Source organism: Neolamprologus multifasciatus, chromosome 16 (genome assembly GCF_963576455.1).
Source record: "Neolamprologus multifasciatus chromosome 16, fNeoMul1.2, whole genome shotgun sequence".
NCBI classification, from domain to species: Eukaryota; Metazoa; Chordata; class Actinopteri; order Cichliformes; family Cichlidae; genus Neolamprologus; species Neolamprologus multifasciatus.
In genome coordinates this window covers 8,730,237-8,745,102 of record NC_140454.1, presented here as the reverse complement: position 1 = coordinate 8,745,102, position 14,866 = coordinate 8,730,237, and the positions used below count along the sequence as shown (strand labels likewise).

Sequence of the window (14,866 nt, the reverse complement as noted above, 5' to 3'; positions counted from 1 at the left end):
TCTGATTGGGGAGGGGACCAGAGAAAACTACAGAGTCCGACATTGTTTTGGCAAAGTTGCACACCGATTCAATATTGATTTTAGTGACCTCCGATTGGCGTAACCGGGTGTCATTACTGCCGACATGAATTATGATTTTACTAAATTTACGTTTACCCTTAGCCAGCAGTTTTAAATTTCCTTCAATGTCGCCTGCTCTGGCCCCTGGAAGACAATTGACTATGGTTGCCGGTGTCTCTAGCTTCACATGTCTGAGAACAGAATCACCAATTACCAGAGTTTGACCCCCAGTGGGTGTGTCACCGAGTGGGGAAAAACGGTTAGACAAATGAACGGGTTGGTGGTGTACCTGGGGCTTCTGTTTAGGACTACGCTTCCTCCTCACCGTTACCCAGCCGTCTTTCCCCAGCTGCTTGGGATCTGCCGGGGAACAGCTAGCGGGGCCTACGCTATCTTCGGCTGCACCAGCTACAGGGGCCTGGCTAGCTAAGGGTGAGAGGAGGGTGCAAAGCCGAGTCTCCAGTTCAGTAATCCTGGCCTCCAGAGCTGCAAATATGCTACATTTGTTACAGATATCATTACTGCTAAAGGAGGCCGAGGAGTAACTAAACATCTGACACAATGAGCAAGAAAGTGCAGAAGGGACAGGTGAAGTAGCCATGGTGCTAACGGGTCGGCTACGAGCTAAGCTAGCGAAACAGTACAGAGACAGTGAGTGAATACTATAAATTAGGTAGTGAGTACACAGAAAGTGTGCTTCGGATGAAGCACGTGAAGATTATACTGTGAAAAAAAAGAATGTATTTAAAAGTTGTTAATTAAACTGCTAAGCAAATAAGCTACTCAGAAACACCACTGTGTTTGAGCAGGAACAGGAAGCGATACTATACCACAGAGCGAGCGAGCGAACACCACAAGGCCACAATTTAACTTTTGGTTCTTGTTAAAAATAAATCAACCAGTAAAGGAAAAATTAGCTAATTGTTGCTGCATTAAGAAATAAAGGCAACGTTAGCCTAATTAGCCATTTAGAATTAATAAAATCTTTTTCAGTTGTCATAGTCGACATAATTGACATTATTACTAGAAACTGTATGAGCTCTGTAACAGTTACAGGTGATGACCTGGGTGCTGCATAGCTAGCTGTTTTGTTATACAACACTTAACTTTTTTGAGTCCACCCAACAAATTCCAGTCAACTTGTATCAGTAAGAATACATTTTTGTGTTATCACTGAAGCACTCTGAAACACTGAAAGACTCTATTGCCCATGTTGTAATGATGAAGATATTTTAGCTTGTTTCCATGAGGAGGATGTCTCCATTGTGTTTTATTGTTTAAGGCTTAAGCAGAAACTGAATGCAAATCCCATAAAGTTAACTTGAGTACTTGAAGACACAGTGTTATATTGTCCCACTTTCTATATTGTTTCCAGGGAGATAAAGAGGTTGAACTTGGGCTCCCGTTTTCTCCTCTCTGTGACCGTAAAGCGACGATGATTGCCCAGTCTCAGATAGGTAAGAGTCACAATGAGAAAGGACTTCATAAACTTGTGCTGGATTTGCAAACAGCTGGTGAAACTTTATTCTCATGTTTACTATCTGGTAGTGATTTATTATAAGAAAAAGAACCAGTATTAAGTTATTAGTAATGATGCTGTTACGTCTCCTCGAGGGCAGGAGGGGATAACACAACAACTCTGGAAACCTGGTACAGGTGTTATAAAAAAAGTTTAATGGCAGCGCTCTCACAAAATAACCCAAATTCAAACAAAAAATGTGGGGGAGAAAGGGACAGTTAGGTTGTGCCAAAAAAAAAACACCAAAAAGACAAAACCAAAACTTAGCTGAGCTATTATCCTAGAAAACCAAAAACAGGGGGGAAAGACCCTAAACCTCAACTCAAAACAAGCTCAAAATAACATGGGTGGCACCAACCTACTTACCTAGTGTTTCTAACAAAAAGACTCTACGTGAGTAAGTGTATGGGGTCCCCAAACTTACCTAGTCCACTTTACTCCCACGACAACCATCAAACAAAAGAAATACAGCAGAGGAGTTTTACACATGTGCCAAACAATTCAAAGGAGGGACGCAAGTCACGCCCAGCCACAGGTGAGTCTCCTTATCAAGGTGTGCCCTCCTGGTTCGTCCAATCAGGGTCTCCCTCCTCTAATTAGTTGGAGATCCCCAAATTGACATCAGCCTGCAGTCTGCGACCTAAGGGAATGGCAAACAAAAGGAGAGGGAAAGAAAACATGCAGCCTGCAGACACGTAACAGATGCGCTTGTTATATATTTTGCTCTCTCTTCTTCTATTATCCTAACATTTCTCTTGGGATTCAGGTTTCATAGACTTCATTGTGGAGCCAACCTTCAGTGTACTGATTGACACGACAGAGAAGGTGATTGGTCCTCTAATAGAAGAGGACAGGAAGGCCAGAGAGACTGGAAACAGGAGATCCAGGTACTGCTGCTATTACTGCTCTAGGTTCAGTGACTTATTCAACATGTGTATTAGACACAAGGTTTTTAACATGAACGATTCCTCATTCCTCAACCACAACAAAAGAGAAGCAACAGCTGAAACTCTTAATCCACATCAGAACAAGTCTTTGGAAGTCCAGACCTCAGCCCCATTGAAATCTGTGGTGGCACTGTGCATAAACGGATGCCCACAAACCTCAGTCAATTAAAGCAATGTTATAAAGTATAGTGGACTCAAATACATTAACAGCAATGTGAGAAACTGATAAAGTCATACAGATAATTATGACTGTAAGTTACTGCTGCAGAAGCTGGTTGTACAAACTTGTAATTTTTTTTTACAGCACTGCATAAAGTCATTTTTATTCATACTTGATGATTTTGGATGAAAAATCATTGAAAATAGGCTGGTCTTAGACCAGAAACTCTTTGTTATGTTTGTTTTACAGTATGCTTTGGGTGATCAATTTGCACTGTGAAACCCGGTCTAATCACTCAATTGTACAACTACTTATTCTTTTCTTTAAAAAAAAAAAAGAAGATTTATTTGGGGTTTTTTTTGTTTTGCCATTTTTGTCTTTATTATACAATCTTTATTAGTACAGAGAACTGACAGGAAACTAGGGAGAGAGTTGCATGCAGGACATGGATGCACACCTGTACATAGCACGATGTACAGATACATGACACAAATAGTAATTGGTGTTCTTCAAGACCACATAGTGGGCAAAGAGGGTAAAATATAACTTGTTGGTACAACAACCAGTAACAGTCCCAACCTTAAATCAGCTAAATGTCCACAGGAAATGCCTCGACTACAGCATATGTTGATCGGTGTGTGAGGGCAGGTCATCACTGCACAAAATCAAGTAACATTGTTTTTCTCATAGAAATGTAACGTTTTTGGCCATGTAGAAAAAAAGTATTGCTCATTCACCAGGTTTTATTCAATCAATGCAATATGGAATTTTCCTTAATACATTAATACATCCAAGGTGGAAAAGGCAGTCCCTCTCATCTCTTTACACCTCTCTCTCTGTTTCAGTCTAACAGGAAGCGGTTCAGTTACCGTGGAGTCAGTGCAGAGACACAGTAGTGTTCGCCATGGGAACAGTGATGATGGACAGATGGACTTTTCCCTGACAGCCATTGATCTGATGGCACTGAAGCTGCACCTCTCTGGTGTCATTACCAGCAACAAGGACAGATGGAAAGAACTATCTGTGCACGGTACACGTACAGTCACAAACAAATATTCAAGAAACTCAGAATCAGTTGAGGTAAATTCCTAAAGGTAAAGTTTCTACAACCAAATTTAGAAAAAAAAATCGTTTTATTTGGAGTGTTATTATTTTGTTTTGCACTTTTGGACTATTATAAGACAAAGCATCCAACAATCTATAAGTGATTTCTCAAAAAACGAGATGTTTTTCAGTGTAACAAAGAGAAATATATAAATGTCAGTTGTTAAATTCTCCCAATTCTTTTGCTCCTTGGGCTGAAGGAAGGACAATACTGTGTATAAATGCTCAATCAACAATCTTTTATTCCATACAATTCAACACTTTATGAGCATAAACCATCCGGAGGGGAGATGAGCGCGGGAGGGTGTCCGCCTGATCTCGAAGTGTCTGAGCGTTCCTCACATTCTTATAGCTTCAGCCCCCCTCCACCTAGTCATAAAACTTAAACATCCACATTCTTTCTCTCTCTCAGTGAGCCTAAGTTATGACCTTGGCTTCCTGTGCAGTACGTTCTGTTCTTTTCTAATCAGACAAATAAGGTGATGACTCTCTGAAAACAGTATTTCTTATAACTCAGCAGTATAATGCATCATAAAACAATATCATTCATTCACAATAAATCAGCAGTCTAATGGAAAAAAAACTACATAATGATTTCATCTTTAATTAGGGGTCTAATGTGGCATAAGATAATTTAATAATCTCACACTCACTCACAGAAAATAATGTTTGTCTGCAATTTGATAAAACATGCTCTTGAGATGTTCTGTCAAAGGAAATTGTACCCTTTAATTTAATACAAGCTACCATCTTTGTGCTTTTAGCCTTGTTGTGCTTGTTTCACACACTCAGCTGTGGACTGCTGTAATTTGTAAGACAAAAAAATTTAATAACTGTGCTGCCGATAAATATCCCAACAAAATCGATATGCTTTTTTCCACTGCAATGTCATTTTTTCCTTGTTGACATGACATGAGGTTAAATTGTTGAACTGAGATTTGTCCACCTTTTTCTAAAGTTTTGTGCAAGTGCCACCTGTTTACCTTTGGGTAGTCAACATTTGAGTTAGGTATGATTTTTGGCTTAGCACCACATATCATACTGGGAATGTAATATAGTGGGAACGTGTCTCATCTTCTGAGATAGATTCTGATATTGGAAACATTTGCCAGTCAGGTTGTTGTGATGATGTACCCACACACAAGCTTTGCCATTAATGTAAATATCCACCAAATATCAGATGCAAAAAACACTGAACTGAGTGTAAACTTCTCCAACACTAGTCCTAGAAACAGCTAAGAGTCTCAAACCATCAAGGGCAAAGGCTTGAAGAAGATCCCCAGATTTGATGGAACAATTTTTTTTTCCCAGTTGAAAATTTATGTATTTTCCTGTGTTTGCCTATTGTGAACAGAGCTAGCCAGCAAGGCGCAAGAAGAAGAAGAAAGTGTGGACCTCCAATCACATGCCTCAACCAGCCATCGTACTCCTGATGGTCCCACTGCCGATCAGCCACAGAACTCTGACTGCTCACCTCCTGGTGAATCTCATGAGTCACCAGACCAAATGTTGAATGGTATGAACTTGACAACAAACATAACTTCCTGACATTTAACCCTCAAACTCACCTTTAGCTGTGGTAACCTTTACAGGGGAGGCCCCAGAGGAGGAGAAAGAGGAAGATGAAGTGCCTGAAAACGCCTGACTGCCCTCTGCCAAACGTACCACTGTATTTGACTGTGGCAGACGACCCTGGCAACAGGGCGTTGCCGTGCAGAGTTCACACTCTCTGTTTAAACACAGCAGCTGACTAAGTGGTCCTTCAGTGACTTTGAAAAGGGCCACTATACCTTTGTTTTTTTGGAGGTTTTCTTTTTTACAACTGACCATGAAAATATCACATTCAGAGTGAAAAGATTCATTAGATAACAGCTTCTTAGCAGCTTCATGGCCCATTAACAGTGGTGAAAATGTGTTGTGATTTTATTAGAGATTCAGAGGAATGCTGTCTGTGAAATAGATGTCATCATTTAAATAAAAACAGAGGCAGGTAGGTCAAAACCAAAGAGTGTGGAGCGGCTTAAAAACCCTATTCAGGGAGATGGGAGACTGAATGTCTGTTAGGAATAATAATTAACTGAGCTGTTAAGAAGCAGTTGTCAAGGTTTTGTTAATGCAGCTGAGCACAACAACAGGTGTGATGTTTTAAACTTATAATATGAGCGTGAAAAGTGATTGCTGCTCTGTTCTTTGTTCCTACTCCTTTTTATCTCACACTTCTACCCATGATGTCAAACAAAAACATGTTGGATGATGTTGCAGCAGTTGTTTATCGTACAGCCTAAGTAGCAAGCTAAATGGTGCCAATTGAATATTGGCATAATTGACTATGCTGAGATTATTAATACCATACAGAATTATTTCTTCTGGCATGCACGACTTAGGCTATTTTTTGGGTCTAAACCATACTTGGCCATTACTAACGCTTTTGGGGCAAAAATGTTAGCAGTTATTCAGTAAACTGGAACCTCTAACTTTTGGTCTTGCACTAGCATCGGCCGAGAAACTTTCTAAAATGTGTGCCAGGTGGTTGATGCCCAGTACCCCTCTGCAAGTTGTGCTTAGTGCTAATTAGCAAATGTTAGAGAGCGAAACTAAGATAAACCACAAATGCCGTACACCTTAAACATTACACAAACTAAACTTATGTATATTACCACTATCACTGAGGGCATATTAGCATTCTGATAGCATAGCTGATGGCTATTAGAGAAGCTGTAGACTATCAGGTGTGTAAAATATCCCAGCACTTTGTACAGAAGACATTACAAATGTTACATTGTAGAAAGTGATGTACAAGTTATGAAATTTTTCAGTTTATTTGCAAAGGAAAAATCCATGGACCTACTTGCATTGGTCAATTTACAGTGCTAACAAGTTAGCAATATATACCAAGTGGAGGTCTCCTGTATGCAGTCTTTTAACGTAACATAAAAGGAGGCAACTACAGACCTGGATATAGTGAATGTTTGCAGTCCTGGTTACACTGTAATATTTGTCCTAAATACTAACATGCGACAGAGACAGGAAGTGTTGTCAGTCACGATGCTTTTTAAATGCACAGTATAAAAATTTAATCTCAAATGTCAGTTATTTATGTTTTGTCAAGCTCAGTTTGGTTATAAAAATCATACCACTAGCTTAATTAGCTTAGTGTTAAATGTAGCTAAGCAAAAAACCATATAGCCATTGTGTAGAAGGACAGAGTCTGGATGTTATTCACAGCTTGTTTACACCATCAGTGGTGTATTTGATTCAAGAGCATTTTATTGAAACCGAATCACTCTTTCAATTCATTTTCTTATCAAATCTCAATTACAACGTGATGAATATTATGATATAATATTCATTAACCCCGTCCTGACTATTTCTGCTGCTGTCTAACATGCCTCCTCAAAGTAATACAAATTAAATTAAACTTTGTATTATATGCATAACTAATGTTTGCATGCACAATGTAGTGAACATTACCTGCAGGTGACCTAGTTGCTGCTCTGCTGCAGTTCACAGATCTCACAGATCACAGAATATGGTTTGACAGCTGCCATGAGGTGCTGCTCAACACTCAAATAATCTAAAATATCACATGTTCTTGCTTTCACATTTGACAGTATACATTTCAACAAATTCTACTTTAACATTAAACAATATGCTATTAATACACTACATGGAAACAGCATGTAATTTATTATTTCTTTTCCACTTTTGACATGAGGCTGATATTGAATTTGCTTATTTAATTAGTATCTTTTTAAATGTTTACTGGTTAGGTAGAAGGTGAAGGGGGGAGCTGTACTTAAGAAAGCTAATAGAAAGGATTAGCTCCAAGGCAAGAGGCTTGGTAACTAAAGATTAACAAAGATTTAATAAGGGATTTGTTGGCTGCTGAGCCAAACCAAGTATTTTGCAATCTCCAAAAAAGACATCAGCGCTCATCTGTAGGATCAAATCAGAGTCAGTTCTGTGTTACAACTGATTGTAATAAACGGTTGATCCCAAATCTGTATCTGAGCCCTGACTGAAGAGTCTGTTTCACTTGAAAAATGTTACATTCGGGAGCTAAAAAGCTATTACTGCCATTCAGCTGGCTTTACCTTTTCCATGGCTAATAGCAGTAAAAATCAAAACAAAACACAGTGGCAGTTTGAACGCACAGAGAGCAGAGCAGCAGCAGTGAATCGGTGTGAATTTGTATACATGTGAGCTTTTTAAAAAAAACAAAAACAAAACATGGGCCATCTTATTGTATTCTGGGCCAATATACCCATAGGATAGCATTACACTATACTCTCCATCATTGTAGAGATTGTGGAGATGAGCACTCTGATGGAAAATGATAATGAACACTGAGTCCAAGGAAGTGTGATCATGAGTAAATAAATAAGATTTACCTTTAAATCGACAGGAGCCCAGAGTTCAGGCAGCTCTTGTTGTTCCTGTGCTGGGCCCCTGTCGCTCCACCTGGCTGTGAATAAAGAAAAGTGCCATAGAATCAACATGGTGACAAGAGAAACACCAGTTTCTATAGCAATGGACAATGAGTCAAAGGCCAGAGCCAAAATGGCCAGAGCCAAAATGGCCGAAAGTCAAAGCTCTTTAGATTCTGTGAGCACTGTGTTTGTTAATGCAATGTGTGCTATAGTTATTGTGTGCTCTTTGACTCTGTGTGTGGGTGAGATTTTGAGTGTGAGTTTGTGTGAGAGAAAGTGTGAGAGTGTGCACTGTATACTGTACAGCTGTTTTCTGTATTATTGTATTAAACATTCACAAATCTGGCTCTGTCTTTGATTTTATTCAGTCTTGTTGTTTACATTTGGTGGTCAACAGACCTGTATGTGAACTTCTGGTATCTGCTTTTACTATATGGACATTCTACAGGAATGCCATTTCTGTCCAGTGCATGCATATTAAGTGACTTCAAAGACAAAAACAAAACAAAACATAATACTATAGAAAAAAAAAGATTTTAAACTAAAGATCCACTAAATCAACCTATTATACTTTCCCTTATTTTCTACTGTGCTGTGAAAATTTTCACCAGTCTCATTTCTTTCTTTGTCTTTTGTCAAACTTAAAAGTTAAAACCAAATTTTAACATTAGACAAAGATAACATGAGTAAATAGAAAGTTAAAAAGTAAAAAAAAATGCAGTTCATCTGGTGTAAAACTACCATTTCACCATTTCATAAAAAATGACATCATACCAACAGTGTAACATGATGTGGTAGTGTGATGGTCTGTGGTTGGTTTGCTGCTCCAGGACCTGGACAATTAGCAAAAAGAAAAACCTTATGGAGACCATCCAGCCACCAGTTTGTGTCCTGAATTTCAGGTACAGTTGGATGTTGTTGCAGGACAATAATGTGAAACACAGCAGTGAGTCCACAGGTCAAAAAAATGGGTCAAAAAATAAAGTAAAATTAGGGTTTTTGGAGTGGCCTAGCCAAAGTGTGGACTCAAATCCAATGGAAATTCTTTGCCATGCCCTTAAACAGGCTGTTCCCCTGTATCGAGATGGCGCCTCTCACAGGGCTTGGCGTCCTTTCCTGCCAGAGAGGTGACGTTCCATGATGCAGGACCTAATTTCAGTAACTGAGGATTGGACCATCAGACCACTGGTTGCTGTCTGAGCCACGTTGCTTTTCTGGGTATAGGTTAATGGGGTTTGCTCTCATCTAGGGCAGCATAGCTCCCGGGACAACAACAGTGCCCCTGTACTAAGACTCCATACATAAAAATTAAAACAGATGTACACTATAATGACATGCATTTATTACCTAATCTTCTTTTGTAAAAAGTGTGCACCTTTGCCTTGAACACAAAGTTTTGGATCAGTCCAGAAACCTTTTAAGAACTTGAATTTGATAGCATTTATTAGAAAGCAGCACTCATGACCTTACTCAGGTAAATATTGCTGAAAATGTCGCAATGCAATCTTTCAATTTGATGCACTAAATTTGTGCTGCCAGCAGAGAGCACTCTGACTAAACCAACATTTGTGATGTTGTGGGGATCTCATTCTATTGTTGCACAACAACTACCGGCCACCAGAGGGTAGCAGAGAACCACTGTCATTAACAAGCAGTCACAATAACACTTACCGCTCTTTATTCATTGATTAGTGTTGTGTAGAGACACTTAAGGAGTCTTCAATCACATCCAATCAGCTCTCTGACTAACAGCACCACAAGAAGCTACAGAACACGCTATTCTTGCACAGAAAGTGGCACGACTAAACTGTAACAATGCATTGTGTTTCAAGTTAATGTATGACTAACGGGATGCCTTAAAATGTAAGCTAAAAATCTGCAAATTGCACTCTCAGCACCACAAAATGTTGCTGAGATCTTATTTTTACTTTTTCTTTCAGCAACTTTAGAATTTTTTTGAACACTTGCAGCTCTTGTTAGTTGGATTGTAGACAGCAATATGGCATCCAACAGGAGACAGACAGAGACAACATGGTAAACATTTCGCAGAAGAGACTGATATTTTTCAGAGCTAAAATAGATTTAGTAATGCCATTCTGCTTTTCATATCACCTAATACAGGGGTGGAGGAACTCCAGGCCACACAGGCTGGTGTCCTGCAGGTTTTAGGTGTGTCCTGGATCCAACACAGCTCAACATGTCTTGAAGTTCTCCAGAGGCCTAGTAATGAACTAATCATTTGATTCAGGTGTGTTGACCCAGGGTGAGATCTACACCGGCCCTTGAGGCCTGGAGTTCCCCACCCCTGACCTGATAAGACTGCTTGCAACTTTTCTTTCTTTTTTTTGCAGGTTCACACAATTTACAGCAGATAGCTGTAAGAACACATGACTGTCATAGTCAAAGATGATTCACATTGAGACTCTGGCTTGATCAAAGCTGATAGTTAGCCTATTTATCATAATAACTGCACCGTTAGAGTCTGTTAGTTATTTGGTGGAGTAATAAATGTCGACCTGAATCAGCAGAATTTCCCCAAAAAGCTTCTGTGAATAAGTAAGTTTCACTTTCTGAGTTCAAAGGGTCGATTTAATGGTTTACAACAGCCTTTGAAGTCTGGCCAAGTTCATTCTAATTGAGAGTACAATTCTGATTGGCAGTGGTTGCCAGCAGAGGGGCCTGTGTCAGACCATACTTTTGCCAACTTAATTTAAGCAAGTGGCATAGGGTCTATCAGGGTCTCAGATCGCTTTTTGAAATTCCTAAATCTACTGTATATTTTGGCAGACTTGCACTGCTGTGTTGACTGGTTTTACTGATCCCAGAGTGGAAATTAGGTTACTGCAGCATCCAACATGCAGGGATGTAGTTTGTGACAAAGTCAAAAATAAGAGTGATGGAAAAAGACGCATAATAAAATACACTTGCTATCTATTCTCCGTAGATAGTAATGTACATCTGTGAAAAAACCCCAAAGAGAAAACATGAAGTTTATGTGTTGTGTATATGTGTTGAAGCAATAGTGCGTATGTTTGTTTTTAACTACTAATTTTGTACAACTGGCCGAAACAGCACAGGGAGTAGCTGAAATTTCAGTGAACCTCATTAACCAAAGTAAGTGTGCTATTTAATAGGACACAGGTTTAAATTGCAGTCACTTTTACCACTGTCTATTTCCCTATATCCAGATCATTGGGTCCAGTTCACTTCACCTCACCTAATGACATAAAGCAGCAGTTCCTCTGCTGAAAGAGTAATCAGTTCCATAACTGCCATGGCAGGAATGAGAAGAGGAAAAAAGCAGAAGATGCAAAAGAAGAAGAAGCTGAAAAAACATCACTGTTTCTGTGTTCTAGCACGTGTTCTCAATATCATCCTACATTTAGTCGTTTTGTATTTATCCTATTTCACTTCTCTCTCCTCAGCAAACCCAGTATGTTGGTTTGGCTTGATCAAGAATCATTTCAAAATCAGAAACTTCTATTAGAAATATGTAGCAAACTAAACCAATTGAAAACTGATGGGAAATTTAGCTCCACTGATTTTAATTATGGACAAGTTTTAATTCAGTGTATAGCAGAGGTGAAGCTGAGGAAATGCAAGGACTGACCTCAAGCTTCTCAGGACCTGTGCTAGCCAGGTGTGTGTGATCCTGACAACCTGACTCTGTTTCACATCGCTTCACTTAGCACCAGTTCATATAACAGTTACCTCAAGGTGCCTCAAGGTGCTTTATTTAGTGAAGTGAACAACCATATTAGAGGAAAAACCCCAACAATAACTGGGCAACAGTGGGAAAAACGTCTTTTTTCCCCCCACTGTTGCCCAGGGCAGCCATCTATAATGACTAGTTGGGAAGGTTTGGGGAAAGAGAAGAAAAAAAATGAGAACATGGGGAGAAACAACAAAACTCAAACTTTAAGAGAGAGGAGACAAAAGTTAATGAATGTTGTAGTGGAGCATAAACACATGGGAGTGAAAACACCACAAGTTTTAAGACTAATCTTAAAATTAGACCAGTACCTTCATCACATCACATGTGATGCCATGGCAGGACCACAGGTGAAAATACCAACCTCATCTTTTAAGTGGATGATGTAATCATCTGCATGCTTGGATGTATTAGTGATGGGCTGGAGGAGAAGTACAGAACACTATTTGATTATTATTTTTTGAGTAGTCTTGAAGAACTCATGACATGGTGATCAATTGCAGAAAGAAAGAAGACCTCTGAGGTCTGTACTTTGGGCCATTGCAGCACCTTGGCTCTTCTGTTTTTCAGCTTGATGCTGTGTTTGGATCTTTGTTTTGCTACGTGAGCCAGCTTAGGCCAAACTTCAGCTGTCAAACAGCTAAATATTGTATTGAAAGAATGGTAAATGGTCTGTATTTATATAGCGCTTTTACTAGTCCCTAAGGACCCCAAAGCGCTTTACATATCCAGTCATCCACCCATTCACACACTGGTGATGGCAAGCTACATTGTAGCCACAGCCACCCTGGGGCGCACTGACAGAGGCGAGGCTGCCGGACACTGGCGCCACCGGGCCCTCTGACCACCACCAGTAGGCAACGGGTGAAGTGTCTTGCCCAAGGACACAACGACCGAGACTGTCCAAGTCGGGGCTCGAACCGGCAACCTTCCGATTACAAGGCGAACTCCCAACTCTTGAGCCACGATCGCCCCAGAAGAAAGAGGAGTTCATTGTTGACTCAGTAACTGTGAGTTTCCCAGGCCACGAGGCTGCAAAATAAAAAGAACCCAAATTAAACTACTGTGCCTGACAGCTGGTATGAGGTGCTGATGTTGGTTTGGTTTTCTCCACATGCAGTGTTATGGATTATGTCCAAACATCACCATTTTGGTCTCATTTGTCCAAAGGACACAGTAAATGGTAAATGGAGCGGTTCTTAGCTACTCTTAGCACTTAAAACACTTCATTGTCTCACCCATTCGCACTAATTCATACAAGCACATTTTTCTGAGCTTTTTCTATGTAAGTGTTTTCTATTTACCATTCACAAACATTTATACTCCAATGATGCATTAAAGAACAACTTGGGGTTAGTGTCTTGCTCAGCGATATTTGCCATGCAGACTGGAGCAGATGGGGATTGAGCCATCAACCTTTTGATAACCTGCTCTGCCTCCCGAGCTACAGCCATCCCTCGTTTACCAATGTGTGTGTGGAAACATTTTTAGTTTTCATGAAAAATGACTGTCAGATTTATGACGTATTCACCAGGCAATTTTGTTCTTATCGCAGTGCATATGTTGGCAACTCAGACTCATTTTAAATCAGCAGGCTCATGCTTGCTGCCTGCAGTTCGAATACCACCACCTCCATACATCCATTTTTCTGTATAAGAAAACAAGTTTACCTCCAGGTGAGTGAGAAAAAGTGTTGAAGTTACAAAAATGTGGTGAAATGTGGTAAAAGAAAGCAAAATTTTAAACAAGTTTACTACTGAAGAAATCGAAACAATCGTCTCTGAGGTTTGAAGCAAAAAAAAAGTTTTCCATACTTTTCAAAAGTGTTTCTGCAGGTGTGACGATGGTAAAGAAAAATGAAGCTTGGGCTACAATAACAGAGACAGTTACCATTGTATCCTGTGAGACGCAGACTGTGGCTCAAGTTAAAAAGAAACGGTTTAACGTTAAAGCCAATTCAAAACAGACACAGCTAGAGTACAAGGGCCATCTGATCTTTCAGACATAAATGAGAGACCTCCAGCATTCATTGGGCAATCATACACAGTGGGATATCACCCAGACAACTTTTTCCTCATTTGCAATCTCCAATTATTATTTTTTGTCTAAATAATGATCAAAATTCAAAGACATGCAGTCAGTGGGGACAGGTTAATTGGTAACTCTAAATTGCTCATAGGTGTGAATGTGAACGCAAATGGCTTTCTGTCTCTATGGCAGCCTGTCCCTGCCTCTCGGTCTGTTAGGAAACATATATTTTCTAGCGCTTATTTGCTGTGTATTTTGTTTTGTGCATTTAATAACAGGCCAGTATATTAAAGGCCACCTTTGAATTATAAACTGTGTCATAGGTCATTAGATTGTTTTGCAAGACTGAAAACTGAAAACATTTAAAGGATTTAAGATATCTCTCAGTTCTTTGTTTGCAGGATTATCTTTCTGTCACTTTATGTCCTTTACATGACTGAAGTGACGTTGGGGGAGCACATGCCTACAAATGGCTGTCCTTCAGTGCGACGTGGATAATGTCAACTTGGGTATTTCACACAGGCTGTTATTCATGTTTAGCTTTCGTCTGCTAACCTTGGAGGTCACTTGTCGAAATGAAACCACTTGATGTAGTTAAAACTTGACAGCTGAGGACGGACAAATGACATCTGAGTGGCAGAAACTTGGTAGAAAGCCTGGTAGAAAACTTGATTAAACTCAAAGGGACTTTACCATCAAAAGGGGAAAAAACAAATATGTCCACAGTGAGTCTAGTTTATAGTGTACAATTAAAGACTAATGCCCTCAAACTCACATTCATTGAGCTGGAATATCGACTGAGGTACCTCTGAACGGTCTGAGAAACAGCTAAGAAAAAACCTCAAAAACGTTCAGCTCCACTGCGCAAACATCTTTCGTCTAAAAGAGAACTATCACTCCTCACTC

General features: G+C 39.7%; 1 protein-coding gene and 1 long non-coding RNA gene across 2 annotated transcripts in view; both read left to right on the top strand.

Moving 5' to 3' along the window:
* The window catches only part of LOC146500239 (dual specificity calcium/calmodulin-dependent 3',5'-cyclic nucleotide phosphodiesterase 1A-like), a 54,009-nt gene extending 45,073 nt beyond the window's left edge, over positions 1-8,936 (top strand). Inside the window, exons 12-16 of the mRNA XM_085135738.1 lie at positions 1,436-1,517; positions 2,346-2,466; positions 3,532-3,716; positions 5,145-5,306; positions 5,383-8,936. Coding sequence (XP_084991864.1) covers positions 1,436-1,517; positions 2,346-2,466; positions 3,532-3,716; positions 5,145-5,306; positions 5,383-5,435 — 603 coding nt within the window. The 3' untranslated portion in view covers positions 5,436-8,936. The remainder of the gene's footprint in view (positions 1-1,435; positions 1,518-2,345; positions 2,467-3,531; positions 3,717-5,144; positions 5,307-5,382) is intronic.
* Positions 1-14,866, top strand: part of LOC146500233 (uncharacterized) — a 262,037-nt gene that overhangs the window by 49,823 nt on the left and 197,348 nt on the right. The window lies entirely within an intron of this gene.